At 36.6% G+C, this 23,752-nt stretch overlaps 1 protein-coding gene across 2 annotated transcripts; it reads left to right on the top strand.

Moving 5' to 3' along the window:
* Nucleotides 1–8,222: 8,222 nt before the first annotated feature.
* Nucleotides 8,223–19,059, top strand: TBPL1 (TATA-box binding protein like 1). 2 transcript variants are annotated; one of them, XM_058171532.1, is made up of 7 exons: nucleotides 8,223–8,431; nucleotides 12,424–12,610; nucleotides 14,278–14,360; nucleotides 14,467–14,530; nucleotides 16,150–16,253; nucleotides 16,390–16,484; nucleotides 18,296–19,059. In XM_058171532.1, the coding sequence occupies exons 2-7, from the start codon at nucleotides 12,476–12,478 to the stop codon at nucleotides 18,373–18,375; spliced, it is 561 nt and encodes a 186-aa protein (XP_058027515.1). In that variant the 5' UTR covers nucleotides 8,223–8,431; nucleotides 12,424–12,475; the 3' UTR covers nucleotides 18,376–19,059. The 2 variants fall into 2 exon arrangements, with proteins under 2 accessions (XP_058027515.1, XP_058027508.1); XM_058171525.1 differs by having other exon boundaries at nucleotides 8,223–8,506.
* The last annotated feature ends 4,693 nt before the right edge of the window (nucleotides 19,060–23,752 follow it).

The raw sequence follows: 23,752 nt of genomic DNA, 5'->3' as shown, positions 1-23,752 counted from the left end.
AAGGGATTTATATGATAATCCTAAATAACTTTTTGGAAATTAGCATCAGCTCTAAATTATACATTTCTAAATAACAGACGCAACATGAAAAAAAAAATATTTCCAGATTACATCCCAGCATATTTGTTTTTGGCTAAGCGGCTTGAAGATCTGTATATAATTCGGGTTTTTAGTTAAAAATTGTGTAAAAAGGAATTATTTGAAAAGTATCAAGCAGATCAAACATTTTTTTTTCTAAATCTCACAAGGATGAGTTATTACAAGTTATCTCACAAGTTATTAATTTAAATTATATATGAATTAGAGATGAGAGCAAAAATATAAATAACATTTTACAGTAAAATATATGAACTTTTGCTTTGTTCTACCATTCAGAAAGTGTTGTCCATAACCTTTCAAATAAACTAAACAAAGCAAAAGCTGAAATATTTTGCTTTAAGCTTTTTTCATTTTTTTTGTCAATCACTCTTAATACAATAATATAATGTTAGAGAGATAGGCAGACCCAAGCTACCAACAGCAATGTTGGGGTCAATTACTTGGTTGAGTCGGGCGGCTATAGAAATTGAATAAATATATAAAGTTAAGTAATTAATGCTTTCATAAAGATAGGTAACACATGATCTTCAATATCCTATGGTTATTAAGAAACCCAGAAATGATTTTTTTGGTAACTCAGAATGCTCTTTAAATGATATCACCTTTATCTTCAATATAAATTGAACCTTTATCCAGAAATGAATCAGAATAGAGCTGGAAGGGATCTTGGAGGTCTTGTAGTCCAGCAACCTGCTCAAGGAGATGCTATACTATTTCAGACTGTCCAGTCTCCTTAAAAACTTTGTGATGAAGAAGCACCCACATCGTCTGAAGGCCAGCTGTTCCACTGGTTACTTGTCCTCACTGTTAGGAAGTTTCTCCTTAATTCCAGGTTGCTTCTTTCCTTTCCTTAATCCAGTGATTCCCAAAGTGTGAGCCGCGGCCCCCCAGGGAGCCGCGCTATCGTCATAGGGGCGCCGCGGAATATCTGCGCCCGCTGGGTCTGGCGCTGATGCGCCATTTCTGGGGCGTCTGGTGCGCATGCGCAGTTGCAGGTCGGATTTCCGGGGGAGCCACGGGCGAAAAAGATTGGGAACCTCTGCCTTAATCCATTCTTTTTTGTCTTGCCTTCTGGTGCTTTGGAAAATAAATTGACCTCCTTCTCTTTGTGGCAGCTTCTCAAATACTGGAATTTCCTCCTAATACTGCTCATATCCTCCTAGTCGTCTTTTCTCTAGACTAGCCAAACCCAAATCCTGCAACTATTCTTCATGTTTTAGTCTCTGTCTTAACCATCCGGGTCTCAACATCTTTTTTTGTAATGTGACTAAAACTGGATGCAGTATTCCAGCTGTGGTCTTACCAGGGCTTTATAAAGTGGTACTAATACTTCACATGATTTTTTTTCTATGCCTTTTGTTTATACAACCAAGGATTGTATTAGCTTTTTTGGCTGCTGCCACACACTGCTGACTCATGTTTAAGGGAATATCCACTAGGACTCCAAGGTCCCTCTTACTTCTTTTTGAGCTTTTGCCTAATCAGTACGTGTACTTTTGGTTTTTCCTGACCAGGGGTAAAACCTTGCTTTTCTCCACATTAAATTTCATTTTGTTGGATAGGGCCCATTGTTCAAGTCTGTCAAGATCTTTTTGGATCCTGAGCTTGTCTTCTGGGGTGTTAACTATTCTTGCCAGCTTAGTGTCATCTGCAATTTTGATGAGTTCTCCTATTCCCTCATCTAAGTCATTTATGAAGATATGGAAGTGTACTGGGCCTAAGACGGAACCCTGTGGTACCCCACTGCATGTAGATGTGGTATACCATTAAGGACTATTTGTTGAGTACAGTTTGTCAGCCAGTTATAAATCCATCTGGTGGTGATGCTGTCTGTCCCACATTTTTCTAGCTTACCAAGAAGTAGGTTGTGGTCTAGTTTGTCAGATGCCTTAGGTAAAGGTAAAAGTTTCCCTCGCACATATGTGCTAGTCATTCCCGACTCTAGGGGGCGGTGCTCATCTCCGTTTTAAAGCTGAAGAGCCAGCGCTGTCCCAAGACATCTCCGTGGTCATGTGGCTGGTATGACTCAATGCCAAAGGGACACGGAACACTGTTACCTTCCCACCAAAGGTGGTCCCTATTTTTCTACTTGCATTTTTTACGTGCTTTCGAACTGCTAGGTTGGCAGAAGCTGGGACAAGTAACGGGAACTCACCCTGTTACGCGGCACTAGGGATTAGAACCACTGACCTGCCGACCTTTCAATTGACAAGTTCAGCGTCTCTTACCCACTAAGCCACTGCATGGCCACCCTTGTCAAATGCCTTGCTGAAGTCTAAATATTCTACACTATACTATGCATTTCACTGGTCGACTAATTTAGTCACTTTGTCAAAGAATGAAATAAGGTTGGTTTGGGCATGATCTGTTTTTAACAAACACGTGCTGCCTACTAGTTATAACTTTTATTTGTTTCTAGATGTTCACGGATTATTTTTTTGATTATTTTTTGCAGTATCTTTCCAGGTATTGATGTTAAGACTGATTGGTCTGTATTTTCCTGGATTTTGTGAAGATGGGAACCACATCAGCTCTTTTCCAGTCCTCTGGTAGTTCCCCAGTGGTCCAAGATTTTTTAAAGATATGATACAATGGTTCTGAGATTAACACCTGCCAGCTCCTTCAGAACACTGGGATGTAATCCATCAGATCCAAAGTTATTTATATCCATCAAGGTCAGACAGGTGTTGTCTTACCATTTTCTTGCTTATTTTAATTTTTATTTCTAGTCTGTATTTTACAAATATGATTTCTTGGTAAATCAGAATATTCTTTAGATGAAATTACCTTTATATTTATCTGATTTAACTAAGCAGTCAAGGCAGGAAGATCTCTTTGTAGGACCACAAGTTCAGGTTTTATCTCTTTACAGGTCTACTTCCTTTAAACTGAAGGGAAGGAAAGTCTAACACTTCTGTTTTACTAAAATAAATGTATTGTCTTTGTTAACCATCTGATTTGGGCTGGCTGGGCTATACTGACAATCTCCACATGCACACGTGCATGCATCCATACAAACCATGGGACATTACAAACCAGATTCCCACTACAAACCCTTATCTCTCCAATTTGTGGATTGCTGAAGTCTATAAGGAATGCTGAATAAAATTATAAGGTATGCCATTTTTCCAAATGTTTTATCAATCAGATGGTGCAAGGCTATATGTATGCTAAATAAATCTGTTTATTTATTTATTTATTTGATTTCTATTGCTGCCTATTCGTATGTATGGCGACTCAAGGCGGCTTACAAAATTATAAAAACATCTTATAAAAAACAAAACTAATAAAAGAATCATATATAATAATAAAATAACCCCCCACCTCTCATGACAACAGATCATATGAGCCATTTAATGGGCTCCATCCTGCTCCACATTCCCCAGACCCACTGTATACATTTTATATAGTATTATGGAAGTATGGAAGCACTTGTTATGCATATACATTATACTTTTGCATAGTGTAGGATAATCTTTAACTGCTCATCCCTATTTGGATAACAAATTGCCTGGAATTTGTTATTAATCATCAAACTAATTTATATTACTGGAAAATAAAAGAATATTTTCAAATAAGTTCCTTTCTTTAGTGTAGGGTACTTAACTTTAAAAACAGCCTTGTTGCAAAGATAATTTCCCTTTTCATCCAAACCACCACCACCCCAGAGCCTCCATAGGTAAGATGGTGAACCCAGAAGAGTATCTTAAGGAACATTAAAAAATACTGATGGAATAATTTGGATGGGAAGATACTCTTGCCTAGTACCCTCTCATGGTGCCCTGGCTTTAATTTAAACATCATTCTTTCTATTGATCAGATCTGTTACTCTGTGAGAGATTAAGCGAAGAGATAAACAGAAGTGCTGGGCTCTTTCCTCTCAGGCAGCTTAGTCCAGAGGCAGCTGATGCGCCAGATCCCAGAGAATTGTTTAACGTTTCAAGGTTATGACCGCACTGTTTACAAAATGTCTTCAGTTATTTATACTGTTATTCCCAGCAGAGGGGCTTTAAATTTCCAGTTTCGTTTGTGTGTGTGTGTGTGTGTAATATTGTTTAATTTGATACCTGGATTCCTTTTGGGAACAGTAACATTCCCGCGGGGGAAAGTTTTGCTAAAGTCAAACCTAACTTTTTGCAAACTTTGCACAACCCCCCCCCCTCTAACTAAAAGGTATATAAACAAGTAGAAGGAACATGGCAGTTTGGGAAGATGCAATTAAGATCCCTTATCCAAGATGTAACTGTCTTGCGTAAGCTTAAAAATCATGTTTATTGTAGAAGTTTTAATGGACCATCTTATCACATGCATGAAATAGTTTTCTTAATGGCATGATACAAAGATAACTTAAGACAGGCAGAAATTGACAAATTTTCCAGATTTTTCTTTACAAAACTCCAGGCAACACACAATACATCTATTGGGATATTGTGCAAATTACACAAACCTCATAAAAAAAATACCCATCTCAAGACAGCTAATGGACTTTTGCAATAAGTTAGAAATCAGCAGGATTTTTCTGCAACCAAATTTCACAGAGACAGATTTGATCATTAATTTCTCTGTGATGTCATCCCATCAGAATTAATTAGGTTCTAATATCCATACTTCATAAGTTATAAGGGGTATTGTGGCTGGGTGTATTAAGATAATTATCTAAGTTATTCTTACATAGATTATGACTGTAAAATATGATATAAGAAACATATCTAAAATAACTTTAATATATATTTAGTCTTAATTAACCTGAAATAACTACAGTATCCTCTTTTTATATTAAAATAACTAAGCATACTTACTTCACCTCAATGAGTAAATAGTCTTTTCAGGAGAGAGCTGCCATTAGGTTTTTATGGTAAATGGCTAGCACCAAACTCCATAATAATAGCCAATGTTGGTTTATAGAAATTTACATTGGTTAAACAAACTGTTTTTCTTGGTATAGTTGTCTTCATACAAGAAAAAGAATCCTATAAATATGGCTCTCAAACTCATTTTGAACATTAGAAATTGTGGAGAATATTCATAGTTCAGGTTGTAGGTTTTAATAGGGGTCTGTCCTGTGGTGGGTTCTACTTACCTTTACTACCGGTTTGCAGCGGGATCGCGCACGCTTACGAAGCTTCCTGATGATGTTGGTGTCTGTGGACGGAGCCTCCCCCCGCCAGTTTTACTACCAGTTCGCAAGAACCAGTCTGAACCGGGGGCAACCCACCACTGGTCTGTTCTCCAACCTTGCTGTTTAGCTCCCAGACGTTAATATCTTTACTGGAGTTTTGAATGAAGTGTCTTGTTCGTTTATATAGATACACTTCACCCACTGAAGATGTTGCCTAGTTTGGTAACGAAATGTCCGGGAGCTAAGTAGCAAGGTCAGAGAACAGACCTCTGCCAAATCATTTTAAACATTTTAAACTTCCTTTCAACATTGCTATCATGTGGGAGTTACACTACAAAGCATGCCTTTTCCTTGGCAGCCCCTGCCCCATGGAACATCCTTCTAAACACCCCCCAAAGTTCGCCAACCCTCTACCTCCTCAACTTCCATAAAACACTGAAGTCTTGACTTTTTCCCCAGGCGCTCTGATAAGATGAGGTGATTGCTCAACGGAAGCTTGATTTCCACCAGATTTTTGTTTTCATGTATTTGATTTTAAAAGTTTTAATATGGTTCTTGTGTTATTTTAATTTTTAACTGAGAACTGCCTAGAATTTGGGTGGCTAAATAAATGTTTTAAATTAATAAATAAATTTTGAGTATACAGCAAGATCCTTATGTTAAGAGTTTCCTTCCAAGCCCCAATCAGTCCTATCTAACAGTGATGAGGGCTAGCTACTAAGAGTTGCAGTCTAATAATATCAGAAACGTGTGCATTGTTTCTCCATCTTCATTGGCTAGGATTTTGATAATCAAAATTCAATAAGCTAAGAGGAGAAGTCACAGTATTACAATCTTTAGCAGCTATTAGCTGAAATGGAGGAGGAAACCGACTTTCAATTTACTGGGGGTTGGGCAGAGAGATGGAAGCAGAGGAGTGGGGGGAACTAAAACAGACAGAATGATGGATGGGATGGGAAAATTGTCTGGTAGTGTTTGTTTCAAACTTTTGGCAGGAATATACTTTCCCCCAAAGTCTGCTTGCATAGAGGAAAAAGTAGAAAAAAAGAAAGAGGAGAAGGACGCCTTATCTAATTTTGGTACAGGCTTTACCATCCCCTCACAGAGAATACAACTTTAACAGAAAAATAATTTTCCCTCTCTGCTTTAGGGTCAGGATACAGTAGGGTACAAGAAAGAAAACATGCAAGTTCTAAAGGGCATAGAAGCGTTTCAAATCTCGTGGCTGATCTGCAGAAATCCTTGTAAATTTCACAGCTGAAGCAGGAAGCCAGTCTTCACCCTTTAAAGGCTTGTTTGTCTAACAATTGCCGAGTTAGGAATGAAGCAACATGCAAACATTACTACTAATTATACTTTTCCACATAGACATTTAAGAGACAGTTTTATCTGCAGGAATTCCGCCGATAAATGCAACAAAACTTTTTTCATATGAATTGAATATAGATTTTTTTATACTCGCTGCTATAATTGAATATTTACTAAACGTTTAACAGAATATCTAAAAGCAATTTTCTTTTATGAAAAAGGCCAAAACCTAGAGAGAGGTGGTTTTATTGCTAATATCGCTGTCTCAAAAGGAAGCCAGAGGTCACCTTTGGTTAAATTTGTTTGATGTACTATGTTTCCCTGAAAATAAGACCCTCTCTTATATTTTTTTGAACCCTGAAATAAGCGCTTGACCTTATTGCCATGCGGTCAAAAGCCCGATTGGGCTTATTATCAAGGGATGTCTTATTTGGGGGAAACAGGGTATATATTTTTATCACTTTTAATATGTTTTGCCATTCCTTTTCCTTTTTTGTTAGTATTTCAATATATGATATCAAAACCTAATAGAGATATTATAAAGAAAAATGCAGAAAAATATTCTAACTTGCTTGGGAAAAAATTCAGTAAATTGTACCAACTTTAGGATCTATAGCATATGGTGTCTTATATCCAAGAATTTAAAAAGATGAATATTTAAATATTTCCTCAATTGTTTTCTTTTTATATGCCACAGGGTGGCACTCATGCTTGGTATATTTTTTTATCACATAAACAAACAAACAACCCATGGAGGGAAATTAACATTAGTTTTCTCTAACATTACGGTATTTTCTAAATTTGTATATATACAAAATGTTTTCAGTCAGAACTGCAATCACATTAAGCAGAAAATGCTTGCTTTTTAAGAATGAAAAACTACTGTCTAGCTATTTAGTACATTGCAATCCACAATACACTTTAATAAATGATTTGTTTTCCGTTCTAATCATAATTAAAATGCATGAGGGACAACTGAACTCTCATCTAGCATTAGGTTCCTGATTTTGTCTTGGTTTAGCTGGTGCTGTGTTCTGGATCGAAATTATGACCAACAGATGTAAAAAATTCACTTTTTGAAAACGTCAAGTACCCATATCCATGTTCTTAGAAAGTAATGTTTCTAGGATGAGGCATTTGTTATAGTTACAATTCTCCATACAGAGAACATTTGGAGGAAAGTAAATATTCAAATTACAGTATCTGCTGCTTGCAAATCATGTTTCATGGATAACTCTTAATGGTGACACTGTCCGGTTTCTTTAGGAAATTGATATGATCATCATAATTATTACTGAAATGGGGCAATGAGGAAGGAAGGAAGGGGGGGGGAAGAAAAGAGAAATATTGCTCCCTATTTCCAGAAGGGGAGCTATATTAAACACTTGGATAAGTGCTAGACGGCAGACAGCATATTTAAAACTCTGACTGCTGCTGTCATCTAGCGACAACCAGTTTTTAAAGTGATCAGCCTTCAGCTACGTATGTCCTCCTGCTGAAGAAATCAGCCGCGAAAGCCCTGAGGACGGAGGTGGGGGGGGGGGAGAGAAACGAGATCGCTCTTCCCTGACCACGCCCCTCCCGCTTCTCGATTTGCATTGGAAGCTTCGGACTCTCGAAAGAAAGTTAAGCCGATCGAGCAACCTAGCAGGCGACCTTATAACCGGAAGGACCGTGCACGCGGAGAACATCCGGTTGCCGCTCTAGGCAGCGGAGATGGGGGCGCCGTCTATGGTGTTCGCGCGCTTTGTGATGTTTTATTGTGTCGCGGGGATTCGGCGGCCTGGAAACCCGGAACCGTCAGGAGAAGCGGCGGCGGTTGCCGAACGTCTGTGGGTCGCTTAGCGACCGGTTCTTCTCAGAAGCCGTTGAGCCAGAGGAGGAGGCGGAAAGGCCGTCGGGGCTGTACGTCAGTAACGGTCTTCGTGCCGCGAATCGTTGCACGCGAGCCTACGGGGAAGCGGGGTCAGAAGTGCCTGGGTGGGTTTTTTGTTTTTTGTTTTCCTCCCTTTCCGTCTGGCATCTTGAGATGGAGGAAGAGCTGAAGAGGGTGGGGGGGGGAGAAGGAAGGGCCGAAGAGTTGCTTGGGGTGCAAAAGCGGAGGCTGCTACGTTTCTTCTTCTCCCTCCTCCCCCACCTTACCCCCTCCTTCCTCCGCGTCTGCTCCAGAGCTTTCTCCCATCTTCCTTTCCGTTTCGGCTGCGGGGAAGGGGGAATGCAACGCCATAAGCCAGTCTTTCCCCAATGCAGTGTGCCCTCTTTTTTGGGGAGGGGAGTGGGGGAAGGAACGGCCATGCTGGGCAAGGGCGATGAGGAGAGAGTTGTAGCCCAAGAAATCTGGACGTTTAACGGGGTTTGGGAATGGCTGCCTTATTCGTCCTCCCTGGGAAACAGCCAGCAGGAGGAGGAGGAGGAAACAGCGTCCACCGCAGGCACTTCTCTTGTTTCCTGGCAACCTCAGTGACTCACGTTCATAAAAAAGTAAATAAGCTGAAGGCCCTCCTGTTCATTCACCCCTTGTTCTTCTTTCTCATAATCCAGAGATGCGCCTCTGTGACCTCTCCTGGAGGCAGAAAGTGAAATGGATCCATGCAGAGATCCAGTTCAGTTCCTCATAAGGTTGCCTCTACAGAGACCCAGATTTATACCTTGTTACTTGTGGGGGGGAAGGGGGGCGAATGGTTTCATAATGCTATGCATCCTTTTTTCTACCAGAGGCTTTTCTAAAATAACACCCTTAAATAGAGCCTGGATATAGCTACCCACATTGCAGTAACTTCTCTAGACGGCTCTGTATTGTAATGTGACATAGGCAGGACTTCTACAGAAACTCCAGTTTGTAGAAAACACAACTGTTAGGTAACCTGTCTTGATAGAAACCATATCATTTAAGTAACTACATTTATTCTGTACCAGCACATTGTTCCATAGGTAGTATTTCTTGCATCCTGTAATTTTCATCCACTGTCTCTGAGTCCCATTGCCATTTGAAGTTACATGGATCGTAATCTGAGACAGCCTTTTTGACTGAGAAACCAGATATTTGTTGCATTTTGAATTGGTTTTTTTTCTGTTTGCTGCAGCATTTCAGAAGTCTGAATAGTGAATTTCAATTCCCGTTTTGTGCTTTAGCCATGTTTAATAGGCCACTACAGCTATCTGCCTGCCCGGTTTTATTGCTTACTTGTTTTCAACTCCTTTGTTTCTGAGAAAGTATATTGAAAAGCAGATTATTAATTGCATTATAAATAATACTCAATCTTAATCACTCAGAAAAGCATAATTGAAATTAAAGTGCAAAAGAGCATCCCCCCCCCCCCGCGTCTCAGAAAACCCGTCAACAATTGAATCTGAATTAAAATGAGTTTCAGGTTGAGAAATGTCATATTCTAGAAAACACATGGGTTTACTGTAGTAGAGCTGCTCTGGAAAGACCTACTTACTCCCTTTCACAAATCTAGGATTCCTGTCTTTAGGAGCTCTATTTTATTTATTATTGGGATCTCTCTTAAAATGCAAGAAACTTTTTCTTCAATCAATTTCAGTCACCTTCCCCCATATGCTGTCTATTGTAAAAAGGCAAAGCTTGAGGTATTCTGGAATTGGGATCTGTACATTCAACTTTATATCTTTCATTCAAATAACTTCTCCCTCTAATAACATTGTAAACTTGAAATAAGTGCCTCTCATTAGGTGACTTGCATTTTGTTCATCTTGCCTTGAACTCTTGTTATCATCTCTGTACAGCAATTAAACTGTAATGCAATATTAAAATTTAGAGCTAGATACAACAAAATCTTGCTAGCCTTGAGCTATTGTACTATGTGGAGGGGAGTTTACACAGCTGCTTCTGTCCAGTACTCCTTGAGTATTGGCCCTTGCAGTAATGACAATAGGACAAAACAAATGAATTCTATTTTGCCGCTATCAACCCATTTGAAACAGTCCAATGGAGTGAAACTCATATAATCAGAGTCAGTTCTTAAGCTGAAATGCATGCCAATCATCAAAGGAAAGAATTGGTTCCTTTAGAATATAGAAGTAATAGTCAAGCCTTGAAAATTATTAAATAGTAACTGATTCTTAATTGGAAGATGGGGTGGTAATGTAGATAAACTTTCAGTGTATTCCAGAGCATCCAGCCCTTTGAATATTACTGGATTTTATTACATGCTTTTTCCATCTGCAGTTCTGAAAGTTATGATAGCATCCTAGAGAAAAAATGTAATAGTATTTTTTATGAATCAGTGAGTATATAATTAAGAAGAAAGTTGTGTATATGTTCACACATCTGAGCTCAGGAATAAATCACTGTATTTGGTGGGAAATGAAATATTTTTAGTGGACAGCTGCTAGCTAACTTGCAGAAAGCACTTTCAGGAAATGGTATCCAGAACTTGTGTAGGTTTCCTGTATTATCCTCTCCTCCAATAAAAGATTTATATTATTCTTTTCCCCTCAGTTCCCCAGCTGCTATCTTGAACTACCAGATGGCCTCTTTCTTAGTTTTGAATTTTGAAATAATTTTTTTGAGCCGAAAGAAAGGTGTGAATAGTGTGAGAACCATCAGTTGTTACTGAATTGCTTGTTCTCAGTATTGGCTAAAGGTGATAGGTATTGGAATTCAAAAATTCATATAATCATTTTTCACTTCATTCTTTTTTGTAATTTAAGGTCAGCTAGCTAAGGAATAGTTAAAGATTATCCTAATTCAGATACTTCATTTAGACAGATTTTAATGGCTGAAAAATAATCGTTAGGAATTCAACTGAAGTAGGGTAACTTTAAAGAATGCAGATTACACTGTTAATTTGTATTCATTTTGAAATGGTTTTAGATTTTTCAATGATAATTTAAGATAACTTCTTGATCAGTAAATCTCACCCATTTCTGGAAGAAGAAGATAATGCAATTCCAATTTCCATTCTTTACATCTGTATTTTTGCTATGCTGTAACTTTGGGCATGATGCCATCCACTATAAACAAGCTCCAATTAAGTCCAAATGCAGTGGTATAATTTATTCTGCATAAAAGAACAAAAATATACATTTTACACGTTGATAGAATATATTTCATAATTTAAAAGATCATATTGCATAGAAAACTGAATTTCACAGTATTTCTCTTTGCCATCATGTTCACAGGAGGCAGAAAAACATGAACAATTCAGTTAGGTTTCTTTCTCTCAGATTCTTATGACATGAAAAGTATACATTCAGGATTATAATTTCCTTGGTCTAAATGACTATGGATCATGTTTGTCTTATGCTGGGAAAGTTTTTTAAGACTGATGATACACCCTGAAAAAATGTGTATGAATATAAAAAAAAGATGAATCTGAAGCAAATAAAACGTTTTTTTTCAGAATGTTGAAAATAGATTTACGACTAATACAGAAAATGATTTATTATGAACATTATGTTTAGCAATGTCTTACTAGATACAAATAAGTTTAAATTAGTTTAATACATTGTTTTCAAAAATGTATTAAGCTAATTAATGAAAGGAAAAGTATTAGTGAAGCAATAATTTCAAACAATTGTAATAACAAAAAGGTTGAAAAAGGAAAAGCTCTGGAAAATTAAATTATAAATAAAACAATTCCAGGGCTAACCTTGTTCGAAAGTATTCTATGTACTGTATTTTGCAGATGATGGTATGTTTTAACAGTTTTGGTTGGCTAAAAAATCACTCACATTAACTTTAATATCTTTAGATCAAACTGTTGTAAAAAAAAATCTAATCAAATGTAACTTAAACGTTCACACACACACACACACTCACACATAACATTTGTCTATTGGGAAAATGCTGTTTTTCAAATCAGAACTTCATTTTGGGAGTTAAAACATACTGTTATACTTTTTGATATCTGTTTAATGTATCTTACCCTCAGGATGTGATCTTTCATGGTATGGTGCTGGGAATCTGTGTTTTAAATTACCCCAATGGATGCAGAGAGTGATGTTGCATTGGATATTTTAATCACAAATGTGGTCTGTGTCTTTCGAACAAGATGTCATTTAAATTTGCGAAAAATTGCTTTGGAGGGAGCAAATGTGATATATAAGCGTGACGTTGGGGTAAGTAACATTTTAATTTTAGAGTTCTCTCACGAATATTGGAAACTTTAAACAGCTCTACATAACAATACATTTTAGTTAATTTATTTGGCAATACGGATAGAATTTTTTTTATAGTGTGTCAGTAGTAAAGACAAATTGTAAAAGGGTTTCCTAAAGACACGCTAAGTGTCCAAAATTCAATTGTCAGGCACTCAGGAGGACGTCTTCAATGTTATTCTCAAATTATGGAACTCCATTGGGAGTTCCTACGCCTTTTAAAGGAATTGTATTTTTCCTCTACAGCCAGGCCTTTTTAGATTGAGTTAGTTTATCGTGATACGAGTTCTCAGATTTTAATTGTTGCATTGCATGCATAACAAGCATACAAAAATGTTTATATAATATTTCAAGCTCAAAGGCCAATCTTACCAAAAGTTTTCCAACAGCCATAATCAGAAGAGTATTGGAATACTTTTATAAGCTGGAATGGTGGTTTTTTTTAATTCAGTCAGTATATCAAACTTGAGGAATCTGTTTCAGATTTGAGATGTTTTGTACACTTCTAGTATACATAGTAAAAACGAAATCATTGTGCTAGTTCTTACCCTTAAAACCTTCAGTACTTTAACAAAATTGCTTGAAGGACTGTCTTCATTTTATCAATCTGCCTGACCTTCAGGGCCAGGAGTTGAAGGCTCTCTTGGCCATACTTAAGGGAGATAATTGTGTGGTTAAAACAAGAGAGAGCTTTTTCTATAGTAGTTCCACACATATGGAGTAACTTGCTATCTGGCGTACATCAGCACCATTAGTGGGAGCTTTCTGAAAAGCTAATAATTGCATTTAATTATACCCTGAAATGGTCTTGCTGCTCTTCTAGTTGAAACAGATGTTGATTTTAGTATTATAAAATGTGTTTTTTAACTTTTTCATTGTGTTCCTATTTTAAAGTGAGCAGCTGAGAAACAAAATGTCAGCATGGGGAAAAGACCTAAAACAGGGATTTTAACCTCAATTTGTTTATATTAGCTTCAGAATTGAATTTCTGAAATATAATAATTTCTGCTTTAAAGTTTAAAAAATTCAGGTTGATGAATATTAGACATTTATATAGCTGATACTTTGCTCACGTGAATTGCTTATATAATTAGCATTCTGTCAACAAGTAACCCATAATGTGTAACTTGTTTGCAAATAAATATTGTTTTATTGTTAAAACATCATGCCTGAACAACTACAGTAATAAGAATTAATTGCAGGAGATTCAAAAGCTGAAACAATTTTGATTAAAATACTTAGAAAAAGGAAGAAAATTTGTTACTATGTTGAGGTTCAGACTTTTCCTTATTTTTATTGTGGTATAGTTCCATACTGCCTATTGAAAAGTTGAAAATAAAGATAACACTTTATCATAGGCTTCCTTAGCCTAGTATCCTTTTGATGCATTAAATTTCAGCAGTTATCTCCTTGTCAGCTGTAATGTAAAATAAATGCTTAAAATCTTGCCTTTTTATTGGAGTTAATAATTTCAAAAACAACAAAACTATGCGCTAGTAAGAAACATTTTAGTTTTTCACCCAGTGTAGAGTACTTTAGAAGTGAAACTTCATGTTGAATCTTTCTGAATGATAGCATTTAGATCTCTCTTTAGATTTCTCAACTTATTTTTCCCTGATTGATTTCAGAAAGTATTAATGAAGCTTAGGAAACCCAGGATTACAGCAACAATTTGGTCCTCAGGGAAAGTAATTTGCACAGGAGCTACAAGGTATACTTAATCTATATTTTATTGCTTTTTAATGAAGTCATTTATGTATTAATATTGTTTAATTGCATAATCCCTTAACTGGTTGTTTTTTTGTTTTGAACTCTAGTGAAGAAGAAGCAAAATTTGGTGCCAGACGACTAGCCCGTAGTCTGCAGAAACTAGGTTTTCAGGTAATTTTTCTAGTGAAATAAATATTTTTTTATTTATTAGTCAATTGTGACACCTCTCTTCTTGTTCTCATTCAGAGATTTTTCTTATTGACTCGGTTTCTAGAGTCAGCTGGCTATACTTAGTACTGATTTCATAAATCTACTCACTAGCAATTAAAACCCTTTTCTTCTCTGATGAATCCTGTGCGTTTCAGGCAAAATAGCACAAAACAAAATGGGGTCAAAAAACTTTTTTTTTTCATCAATTTCTTTGAAAAGGAAAGTTTCTCTCAACAGCTGAGTCATTGCCAAAAATGCCTAGATCCTTTACCATAAAAAGAAACCAGGTTCTTTTGTAAGGAACAGAATGCAAAAAGAATTGAAGGAACATCAAAAAACTCAGTGCTAAGAGCAAGTCTTTACCCACCTCTATGTTCCCTGTCTGTATTCATTTTGTCTCTGTTGGTTTGTATGCTATTACTTGGCTAAATGTCAATAATAAAATGTTTTTTTCAGCTACCAATTCTGACTTTACCGATTATAAATCCAAATATAAATAAGTAGTTTATTAAAAGGAAAGTGGGTGTACACTTTATTTGCAATAAAATAACAATGTGTTCAATTTGACATATAATTCAAAGGTGAAGGCCTGGCTAGTAAATAGAATTTAATCATAGTATTCAGACATCTGTTGCACTGTATGTGGATGCAGGAGTGTGTGTATATGTATGTGTTTTAAGAAGCAAAGTGCATTCTTTCACAGAGTGCAATGAGGGGGGCACACTTCTCATGACAATATAGCTTGTTTTAAAAATAATCAAGTCAATATTTCTCAATCTCATCAACTTTTAAGATGTGTGGACTTCAACTCTCAGGCTAGCTGAGGGAATTCTGAGAGTAGAAGTCCACGCAGTTTAGGATTGCTGTGGTTGAGAAACGCTGATGTAAATGATACTCTTTGCAGATTCAGTATCTCATACATATGATGTTGCCCCAAACCTATCCCAATAATTGGTTAGTGCTGGTTTATATATTGTCTTGCGCTTATATATAGGAATAAATGAATAGGTGTTATATTTTGCATTAATTATTAGAAGAACTGATACATGTGGATTTTAGGGATTTGTTTAATGCCATTTTACTCCATATGGCTCCTGCCAAAACCTGCTTTCAAATGATGCAGCTATCTTTTAAAAAGCTTGGTTTCTTAATTCTTTTTAGCTAAAGTAAATACTTCTAAAAGCAAAATGGGAAAATAGAATCACTCTTTTTTAAAAGATAGCAGCTACAACTTCAGTACTTCCTAATGAAGATTTGTTTGCTGTGAAACAGGAATATGATTAAAAAAACAATTACAGAATATTTCTCAGTTTTCGGGAAAATTAGTAATTCTTGATTGCCATTGCAGCAACTTAATTGAATCATATGAAGGTGATTACTGAAATAATTTTCTGTTGACTAAAATATGTTAACTTCTTTTCTCAAAAAGGTCTTATGCTAAAAAGCATATTCTAGCCATAGTTAGAGGAAACAACTGGTGGCTTCTTTGAAATGAGAGAAAAATGTATATAACCCCTTTATTTAAGTTTTAAAAGTGTTCTAATACGTCTATTTCCACATGTTCTTTCTCCTTCAAAAAGGTGATTTTTACAGATTTTAAAGTTGTCAATGTTTTAGCAGTATGCAACATGCCGTTTGAAGTCAGATTGCCAGAATTTACAAAAAATAACCGACCCCATGCCAGGTATAGTCCAATTTAATAGTGTTATTATAAGATACAAATTGAAATTGTTTTAATTTGAATAGAACAAATTAAAATTATTTTATGTTTTTATATTGGGATTTATTTTTGAAATATGTTTTGTTTATTTATTTCCTAGTTATGAACCAGAGCTTCATCCTGCAGTGTGCTACAGAATAAAAACACTTAGAGCTACTTTACAGATTTTTTCAACAGGAAGTATCACAGTTACAGGTACGCATTCATTTTTGTGAATAAATATCTTCCTTAGCAATGGGACCTCAGGTAATTAAAGATAGCTGTATAGCCATGAAAACAATAACAAAAAATTACCTTTACAAAAGAGTTTTTCAAAAATCTGAATTTAATAGAATTCTTCGTTCAGCAAGATGTTAAATATAGCTGGTGTTGGAATGGAGGTGTGGGAATGACAGCTAAAAATAGGTCCAACTTTTTCTGAATGCTAGCTCTAATTCCAATGCAGCAGTATGTAGATTGGATTAATTCCCAATTACTTCTTTCTTACCTTCTCTGACAATATAGCTAAAATTCAGATCTCTTGCATTGAGTAAAACATAGTTTATGCCCAGTGGTGCGTTGCTACCGGTTCGCCCCGGTTTGGGCAAATTGGTAGCAACAGCGGCGGGAGGCTCTGCCCCCACCCAAATGTCATCAAATACACTCTGCACATGTGCAGAAGTGGTGTGCGTGCAAGCGAACCAGTAGCAAAGGTAAGTGAAACCCACCACTGCTTATGCCTAGATAGAGAACATAAGAGAAAGTAAAGAGATTTTACATAAGGAAAAATATAGATTATTGGCAAAAACAAAACTAAAGAGTTACACATTCAAGTATTGTGACACTAAGCTATAAAAATATGGCATCACTATTTAATTGGTAGAAAATAACAATGATATGATACTATATTCCTCAATACCTCATATAGCATTAACAGATGCAGAAATAGCAATTTTAGTCTGCAAGACTATATGAAAATCCTTAGAAGGCAATATTACTTTTAGGATTGGCCCCAGTACTAAATATGAGTGCTATATTCTTATTTTTAAACAAATTATGTTTAAGCGTAGATCCTTTATGATCCTCTTTGTAGATCACATAACACCTTGTTTTTCCATTAAAATGGTATCATCAATCCTGTGTGACAAGTGACATTTGAATGAAAGCAGTCAAATTAAATTTTAGACTGAAAGTCTAATAAATTGAAATTTGAAAATCTAATAGATAAAAATAGGAACATAATTGAGTGAGATCAGTTAATTTGTCACAATTAGGAATTAAATTCAGTAGTCTAAGAAACAAAGAACTGGTTTCTTATATCATAAGAAGTAGTTTAATTACATTTCCAATTTAATTATGAGCACATGCAGAAATATTGTTTTTTAATCAGGAATGTAGCATACGATGGAAAAAGGCTTACATCTCCATTTCTGCTTGTGACTTACATACTTTAAGAATAAATATCCCATTCTACCAATGGGAACATTCCTCTTTTTTATACTTTAGCAACTCTGGGAAAGTAACAATTTTGTTCAGTCTTGCTGAGGAGAAAAGAAATAAGACTTTGATTCCTACATGTTGGAATCCCACTGAAAATTTTCTGAATTTATAATTGAAGAAAAACAAGATAAATAGTTATATTAAGGTCTAATTTGAGTTGGAGTTTTGGGTGGCCGTTGATGATAACAGGTAATTTACAACAATATAAAGTGCAAGTAGCAAATATGACAAAACCAGTTGCTGAATTTGCATTTTTCTTCTGAGTTTATGGTACAGCCAATCTTCAATGTGAGAAGAGCAGAGATCCATCTAGGAGGTTTATGGATGTGTGTGATGTATAATTTAATTAATGTTTTCAGGCTAGTTTTATTTTTATTTTATTTTCTGCTTCAGTAGTGTTGGAATTGATTTAGAATATTGGAGAAAACAATTGTCGTAAGTATTAAGTTCCACTAATAAAGTTTAGGAGTTTCAAGGATTTGTTTCTGTGTCTCTTCTGATCCTTTTTTCCCCCTGTTTATTCTTAGGGCCAAATGTAAAAGCTGTTGCCACTGCAGTGGAACAGATCTACCCGTATGTGTTTGAGAGCAGGAAAGAAATTTTATAATTTGCCACTTCACGGTTAGATGAACTAACCAAGCACCTTTTATAAGACTGCTGCATATTGGACTTAAAGCAAAAAAAAAGGGGGTAAAGAAAAAAGGATTAACTGGACCAAGGCAGCTGAGAAGGTACAAACTCTTGGCAACAGTGATAAACTCCAGTCCTTTTTGGATTTTATTTTGAACAATGCTGTATTGTAAAAACAAAAGTTTACAAAAATATGAAATTGCTGCTTTTTACAAGACATTCTATTTATTTCTGCAGTGATTTCTGTGTTCATAAGCAGAATTGTCATGATATGCACTAACCTTGGAAATACTTCTTTAGGTTGAGCTTGTGTTTTTATTTGTTAATAGTCTTTTACATTTTTGTATGCTGACTGTTGGGCACCAAAGAAGCTGTAGACATTACCTTTTTCACCTGATAAACATGCACAAATAAAAGTCTGCAAAACCTTCCTTCATACCTGTTCTGTTACATTCCTTTTCCCTTTTCAATTAACAATTGTATATTGGCAAAGTAAGTAGAGCATTATTAGTGTAATCTTTTGTTCATTTTTTTCTTCCAGTTTTTAGTGTGCGTGTGTAAAGTGGTCAATAGCAGAATAGGTTCAAGTGAATGACAGATACATATGTGTACAAAGGACAGACTCTGTTTTTTCTGCAATGTATTTGTAAGTAAATGCAGAGGTTGCTGATCTTTTTCTGCTTTGCTCAGTAAGGGCACATTCTGGATCATAACAGAGTTTAATGAACATTGTATTCAGTAAAGATAGAAGTAACATGATAGCACTTGATGTTAGTAAAATCAGCTTACTGTGTCCATAATTCAGATACAGTTTTGGTTGGTTTTTTAAAAACTGCTGTGAATTACTTCCATTGACTAGTGTTATTTTTCAGGAAAAAAGTTTAATTGATGTAGACCTTTAGCTACTTTTAAAAAATTGTCCACACTTGCCAAATACTGCTACAGTACTTCATTTTCGTTTTTGTTTTTGATTCTAACATGTAAGAAAGCTTGGTTTTGACATGTAATCTTGGGACTTCAAAAGCCAATGTTGAGTCTCTCAGTACATGTGCATTGGTACAGATGAGTGGTGTTACTAAATTTTAATTGGAATGAAGATGCTACTCTCATCATATACAATAAATATGTAAAAATGCAGATGTCTCTTTTTCATATCTAAGCCTCAAAAATGAATAAACGTTGATATGAATATTGCAAATACCATGTATTCAGTTCTCAGCTTCCACTTCAGACTGAAATAAATTCAGCAGAGTCCTGCAGATAAAAATCCCATTGGCACATTTTTTCAAACTATTTTTAAAATACTGTTCAAATGTCATGAGAGAACTTTGGAGGTCTGTGGAAAAATGATATATAAATTGTGCTTTGGGAGAGGAGACAAATGGACTGAATATAAATAGACATTCCAACCAGAAAGTGTGCTAAATATATCTTCCTAAAACATTTTCATAAAGGAAGGCTCACCTTTTGAGAGGTATCTACTCACACAGATTAAAACATGGAAGTAATGATTATGCGTATGCCTAATAATAATTACGATGGAACTAGGAAGAGCACCTCCTTAACTACAAGCTAATGTTGATTATCATCTTTTAGTTAAGTGTGTGCCATCAAGTCCTGTGTGACTCATGGTGACTGCCTGGACAAGTTCCCTTGGCAAGATTTTGGAAATGATTGACCATTGCCTGCTTCCTAGGGCTGAGAGGGTAGGACTCACCCAAAGTTAGTCACCTGCTTTTGTGTCTAAGACGGAACTAGAAGTCATGGTGTCCTAACTGCTACACCAAGCTCTTGCCCCTAATCATCCCTAATCATCTAGTGTTCATAATTTGTTAATTGCTTCTTTGGAAACTTATGTAAGATAAATGTATTGTGTGTATGAAAAAGTATGGAGATAAATAAGAATGATAGAATGATTGCACCCTCTACATTAACTTTTAATTAGTCACAATTTACATTTCAAAAGTGTATTGCTTTTAAAAGTGACACGTCCTAGTCTAATGAGATGGAGTGCAATTGTGCCAAATTTCAAGTTGATCTGATAGAAGTTGCAATGAGCACAGCAAGTTAAAAAGCACTATTTACAAATTTATCCTTGTATTCAGACATACTGTATATTGGGTGTAAACCAGGGGTGAAATCCAGCAGGTTCTTACAGGTTCTGAAGAACCGGTAGCGGAAATTTTGAGCAGTTCGGAGAACCAGCAAATATCACCTCTGGCTGGCCCCAGAGTGGGGTAGGAATGGAGATTTTGCAGTATCCTTCCTCCAGGAGTGGGGTGGGAATGGAGATTTTGGAGTATCCTTCCCCTGTCACACCTACCAAGCCATGCCCACAGAACCGGTAGTAAAAAAAAATGGATTCCACCACTGGTGTAAACTATTGGTACACTTTATTAATCAATTAACTCATTTCTATGTGGTAGTCAAAATTTTCTGAGGATGGATGGATGGCTGTTTGTTCAAGCATAACTCTGGAACGCCTCGAGCAATTCCAAACCAAACTTGGTACACAGATGGCTGACCCTCTGGAGACGAACACTATGGAGGATAAGACATCCCCAACATCTGTCAGTGTATATATGTGCATGTGTTCCATAATAACTCTGGAACGCTTTGAGCAATTTCAACCAAACTTGGTACACAGATGACTTATTATCTGGAAAAAAAATACTTCGAGGGTAAGACATCCCTAAGACCCCTTGGGGGCATCCAGAGCCCAAATCGGCTCCACTGGTCATGTCTCCTGCCGGCTAGCTGGTATTCAGGTCTCTACCATGCATGCGGAGGGGTGGGGGATGCGCATGCGTGCGGAACGTATGCACAGGCCCCACACTCGTATTGTATTTTGGGGATTCGGGTTCGCTTTGGGCACTTGGTCCGGAAAAGGTCACTGGCTTAGAGCAACTTTAAGATATATGAACTTCAACTTCCAGAAGCATGCAGTCTGGTGAATTCTGAAAGTTGAAGTTACAGTCATAACTGGAAGGAAATGGGTGATGGGAATGATGAGACTATTAATAGTGCAGATTTGAAGTTGATATCTTAAAGTTGTTAAGATTGAGAACTGTCGCCTAGAGGAAACAGGACTAAAGTGCAGAAAAGAGGTGTACCCAAATATTTTCATATTAATCTAGCAGCAACACCTAATCTGCTACCTCAAAACATAGCTTTCCAAATTTTTACTTTGCCTTTAAAGTTTTTATTCCATTTAGGAAACATTGTTTTACATACATGTAGTAAATTGCTTAAAATGATTAGTATTCTGTTTCTCATGAATTCATTTGCAAAAAAGTGACTCATATAGTAGTGTGCCAGTGGGACTCTGCTGTTCAAATTGTTAATGATGCATTTTGCTAAACAGAAAAGTTGTTACATGTGGCCATCATAACTACATGGAAAGAAACTCAGAAAAGCAGTGAAAACATACAAATAAACTCCAGATCAATATAGCTGGTATTTAGCAATCGGGAGTTTGAAGAGAACACATAAAGGCTTTTAAAATGAGGTAGGAATTGCTTTTGGCCCACAATTATAGAAAACCAGGAACATTTCTCTGTTGATTGGACCTCCACATTATACTAAGCAATGATTTGTTTTAATCTTATTTTTTTTAAAAATCACAGCCTGGTTTACACAACTCTAAGCCATAAACAATGGCTTACAGACCACAGTTGTTCAGTTCATGTTATATACCAAGCAAAAATTAAGATAGACTATGTTATAATTTTAGAGTAAAATATGTGATTGCAGCCAGTGATTTGAAAAGGCTTATTAGTTTAGTAGGAGCGAAGATGATGAGCAGTAGTAACGGTCTACGACAGTGGTGGGTTTCAAATTTTTTTATTACCGGTTCTGTGGGTGTGGCTTGGTGGGCGTGATATGGCTTGGTGGGCGGTGGCAGGGAAGGATACTGTAAAATCTCCATTCCCACCCCACTCCAGGGGAAGGTTATGGCAAAATCCCCATTTCCTCCCGATTAGCTGGGACTTGGGAGGCAGAGAATAGATGGGGGCAGGGCCAGTCAGAATTTTTACTACCGGTTCTCCAAACTACTCAAAATTTCCGCTACCGGTTCTCCAGAACTGGTCAGAACTTGCTGAAACCCACCTCTGGTTTACGACATGCTTTAGGTTACAAGTAGCTGATTCATAGTGCCTACATCCTAATGTTAAAGCATCAATCTTTTCCCATCCAAAATTAAAAGAAACCAGATGTTTCAAGACTAGTATAGCCATAATTTCATTTCTTAGTCTGAAATCTAATAGAGAAAAAAAGATTCAGTCTTCATAGACCCACCACAAAAGCGGGCAACTCGCCAGCTCTGCAGGTACTTTGATGTAGTCTAATTAATATAAGTCTTGAACTCCCGTCCTCCCATCATATTGCCACTTGACATATCTAGAAATACTTCCAGCCAGAGAATTGCTGAGCCGTTCAGGAAGAGGATCATTTCCAAAGAAAGAAGAGATAAGTAATAGAGGTTTTCAGATTTTCCTCCTTGGTGGTTTCAATGCAACTGGCAAAAGCATGCTGTTTCTTTCACACACGAGGGTACATATCACTGAATAAAGCCTCCAATTGTCTTATGTCGCACCTGGGCTTCGAGCCTGCTAAGACTACCCACCCCACATTTAAGCATCCATTAAAACAAGACACTATTCTTTTTCTTTGAATTTCCTAATCTGCTTAAAATTGCGAGACAGTACCCCGAGAGGTTTTGGTAATAATTTAAGGCTGATGTAACCTCTAGTCTGTACAATCTAAAACAGAAGTTGTTTTCAAGCATAACAACAAACCATAGTTCAACAGAACCAGGATATGTCTTGAAACGCCTGACGTTCTGATCCATTCTGCTCATTCTGTGGCAAGGACACAAATAGGAAACTGGAAGTCCTTATTTCTTGCCTTAAACTAGCCCAGCATATTGCTAGGTCAGAACACTGAAGAGCTGTGTTGACTCAGATCGATGGCCTTGCAAAGGCCAGTGTTCCTGTACAATAGCCAACAAATGCCTGTGGAAAGGCCACCCACAGCAGCCAGCGCAAAACTTCCCACCATTCAGCTCTGTTGGATGGCCTTGATTTCTAATACCACAGTTCAGGCAAACATGTTCTCAACATCCATCATGATTTTTATCCTTACTCGTCTTTATTCTAAGATGCAGTAAAAAGCTTCCACTTCCTCTCGGGACCCTTTCTCATTTTGGTTGCCCTGTGCTGTAATTTTTTGAGTTCTACAACAGACAAATCACAACAAAACATGATTTCAACCATCTGGCATTGAATACTCGTTTGCTTTAAAAAAATATGTAACTGCCTGCTTAAAAAAAATGTAACAAAGGTCAATGCCAC

Source organism: Ahaetulla prasina, chromosome 1 (genome assembly GCF_028640845.1).
Source record: "Ahaetulla prasina isolate Xishuangbanna chromosome 1, ASM2864084v1, whole genome shotgun sequence".
NCBI classification, from domain to species: Eukaryota; Metazoa; Chordata; class Lepidosauria; order Squamata; family Colubridae; genus Ahaetulla; species Ahaetulla prasina.
The sequence above is the reverse complement of the archived record's forward strand: the minus strand, read 5'-3'. Positions and strand labels throughout refer to the sequence as shown.

Coding starts and splice junctions, on each gene's coding strand:
- TBPL1 (XM_058171532.1), top strand. CDS start 12,476: ATGGATGCAGAGAGTGATGTTGCATTGGATATTTTAATCACAAATGTG. Junction 14,531..16,149: donor TGCAGAAACTAGGTTTTCAG/GTAATTTTTCTA, acceptor TCCTTCAAAAAG/GTGATTTTTACAGATTTTAA. Junction 16,485..18,295: donor AGGAAGTATCACAGTTACAG/GTACGCATTCAT, acceptor GTTTATTCTTAG/GGCCAAATGTAAAAGCTGTT.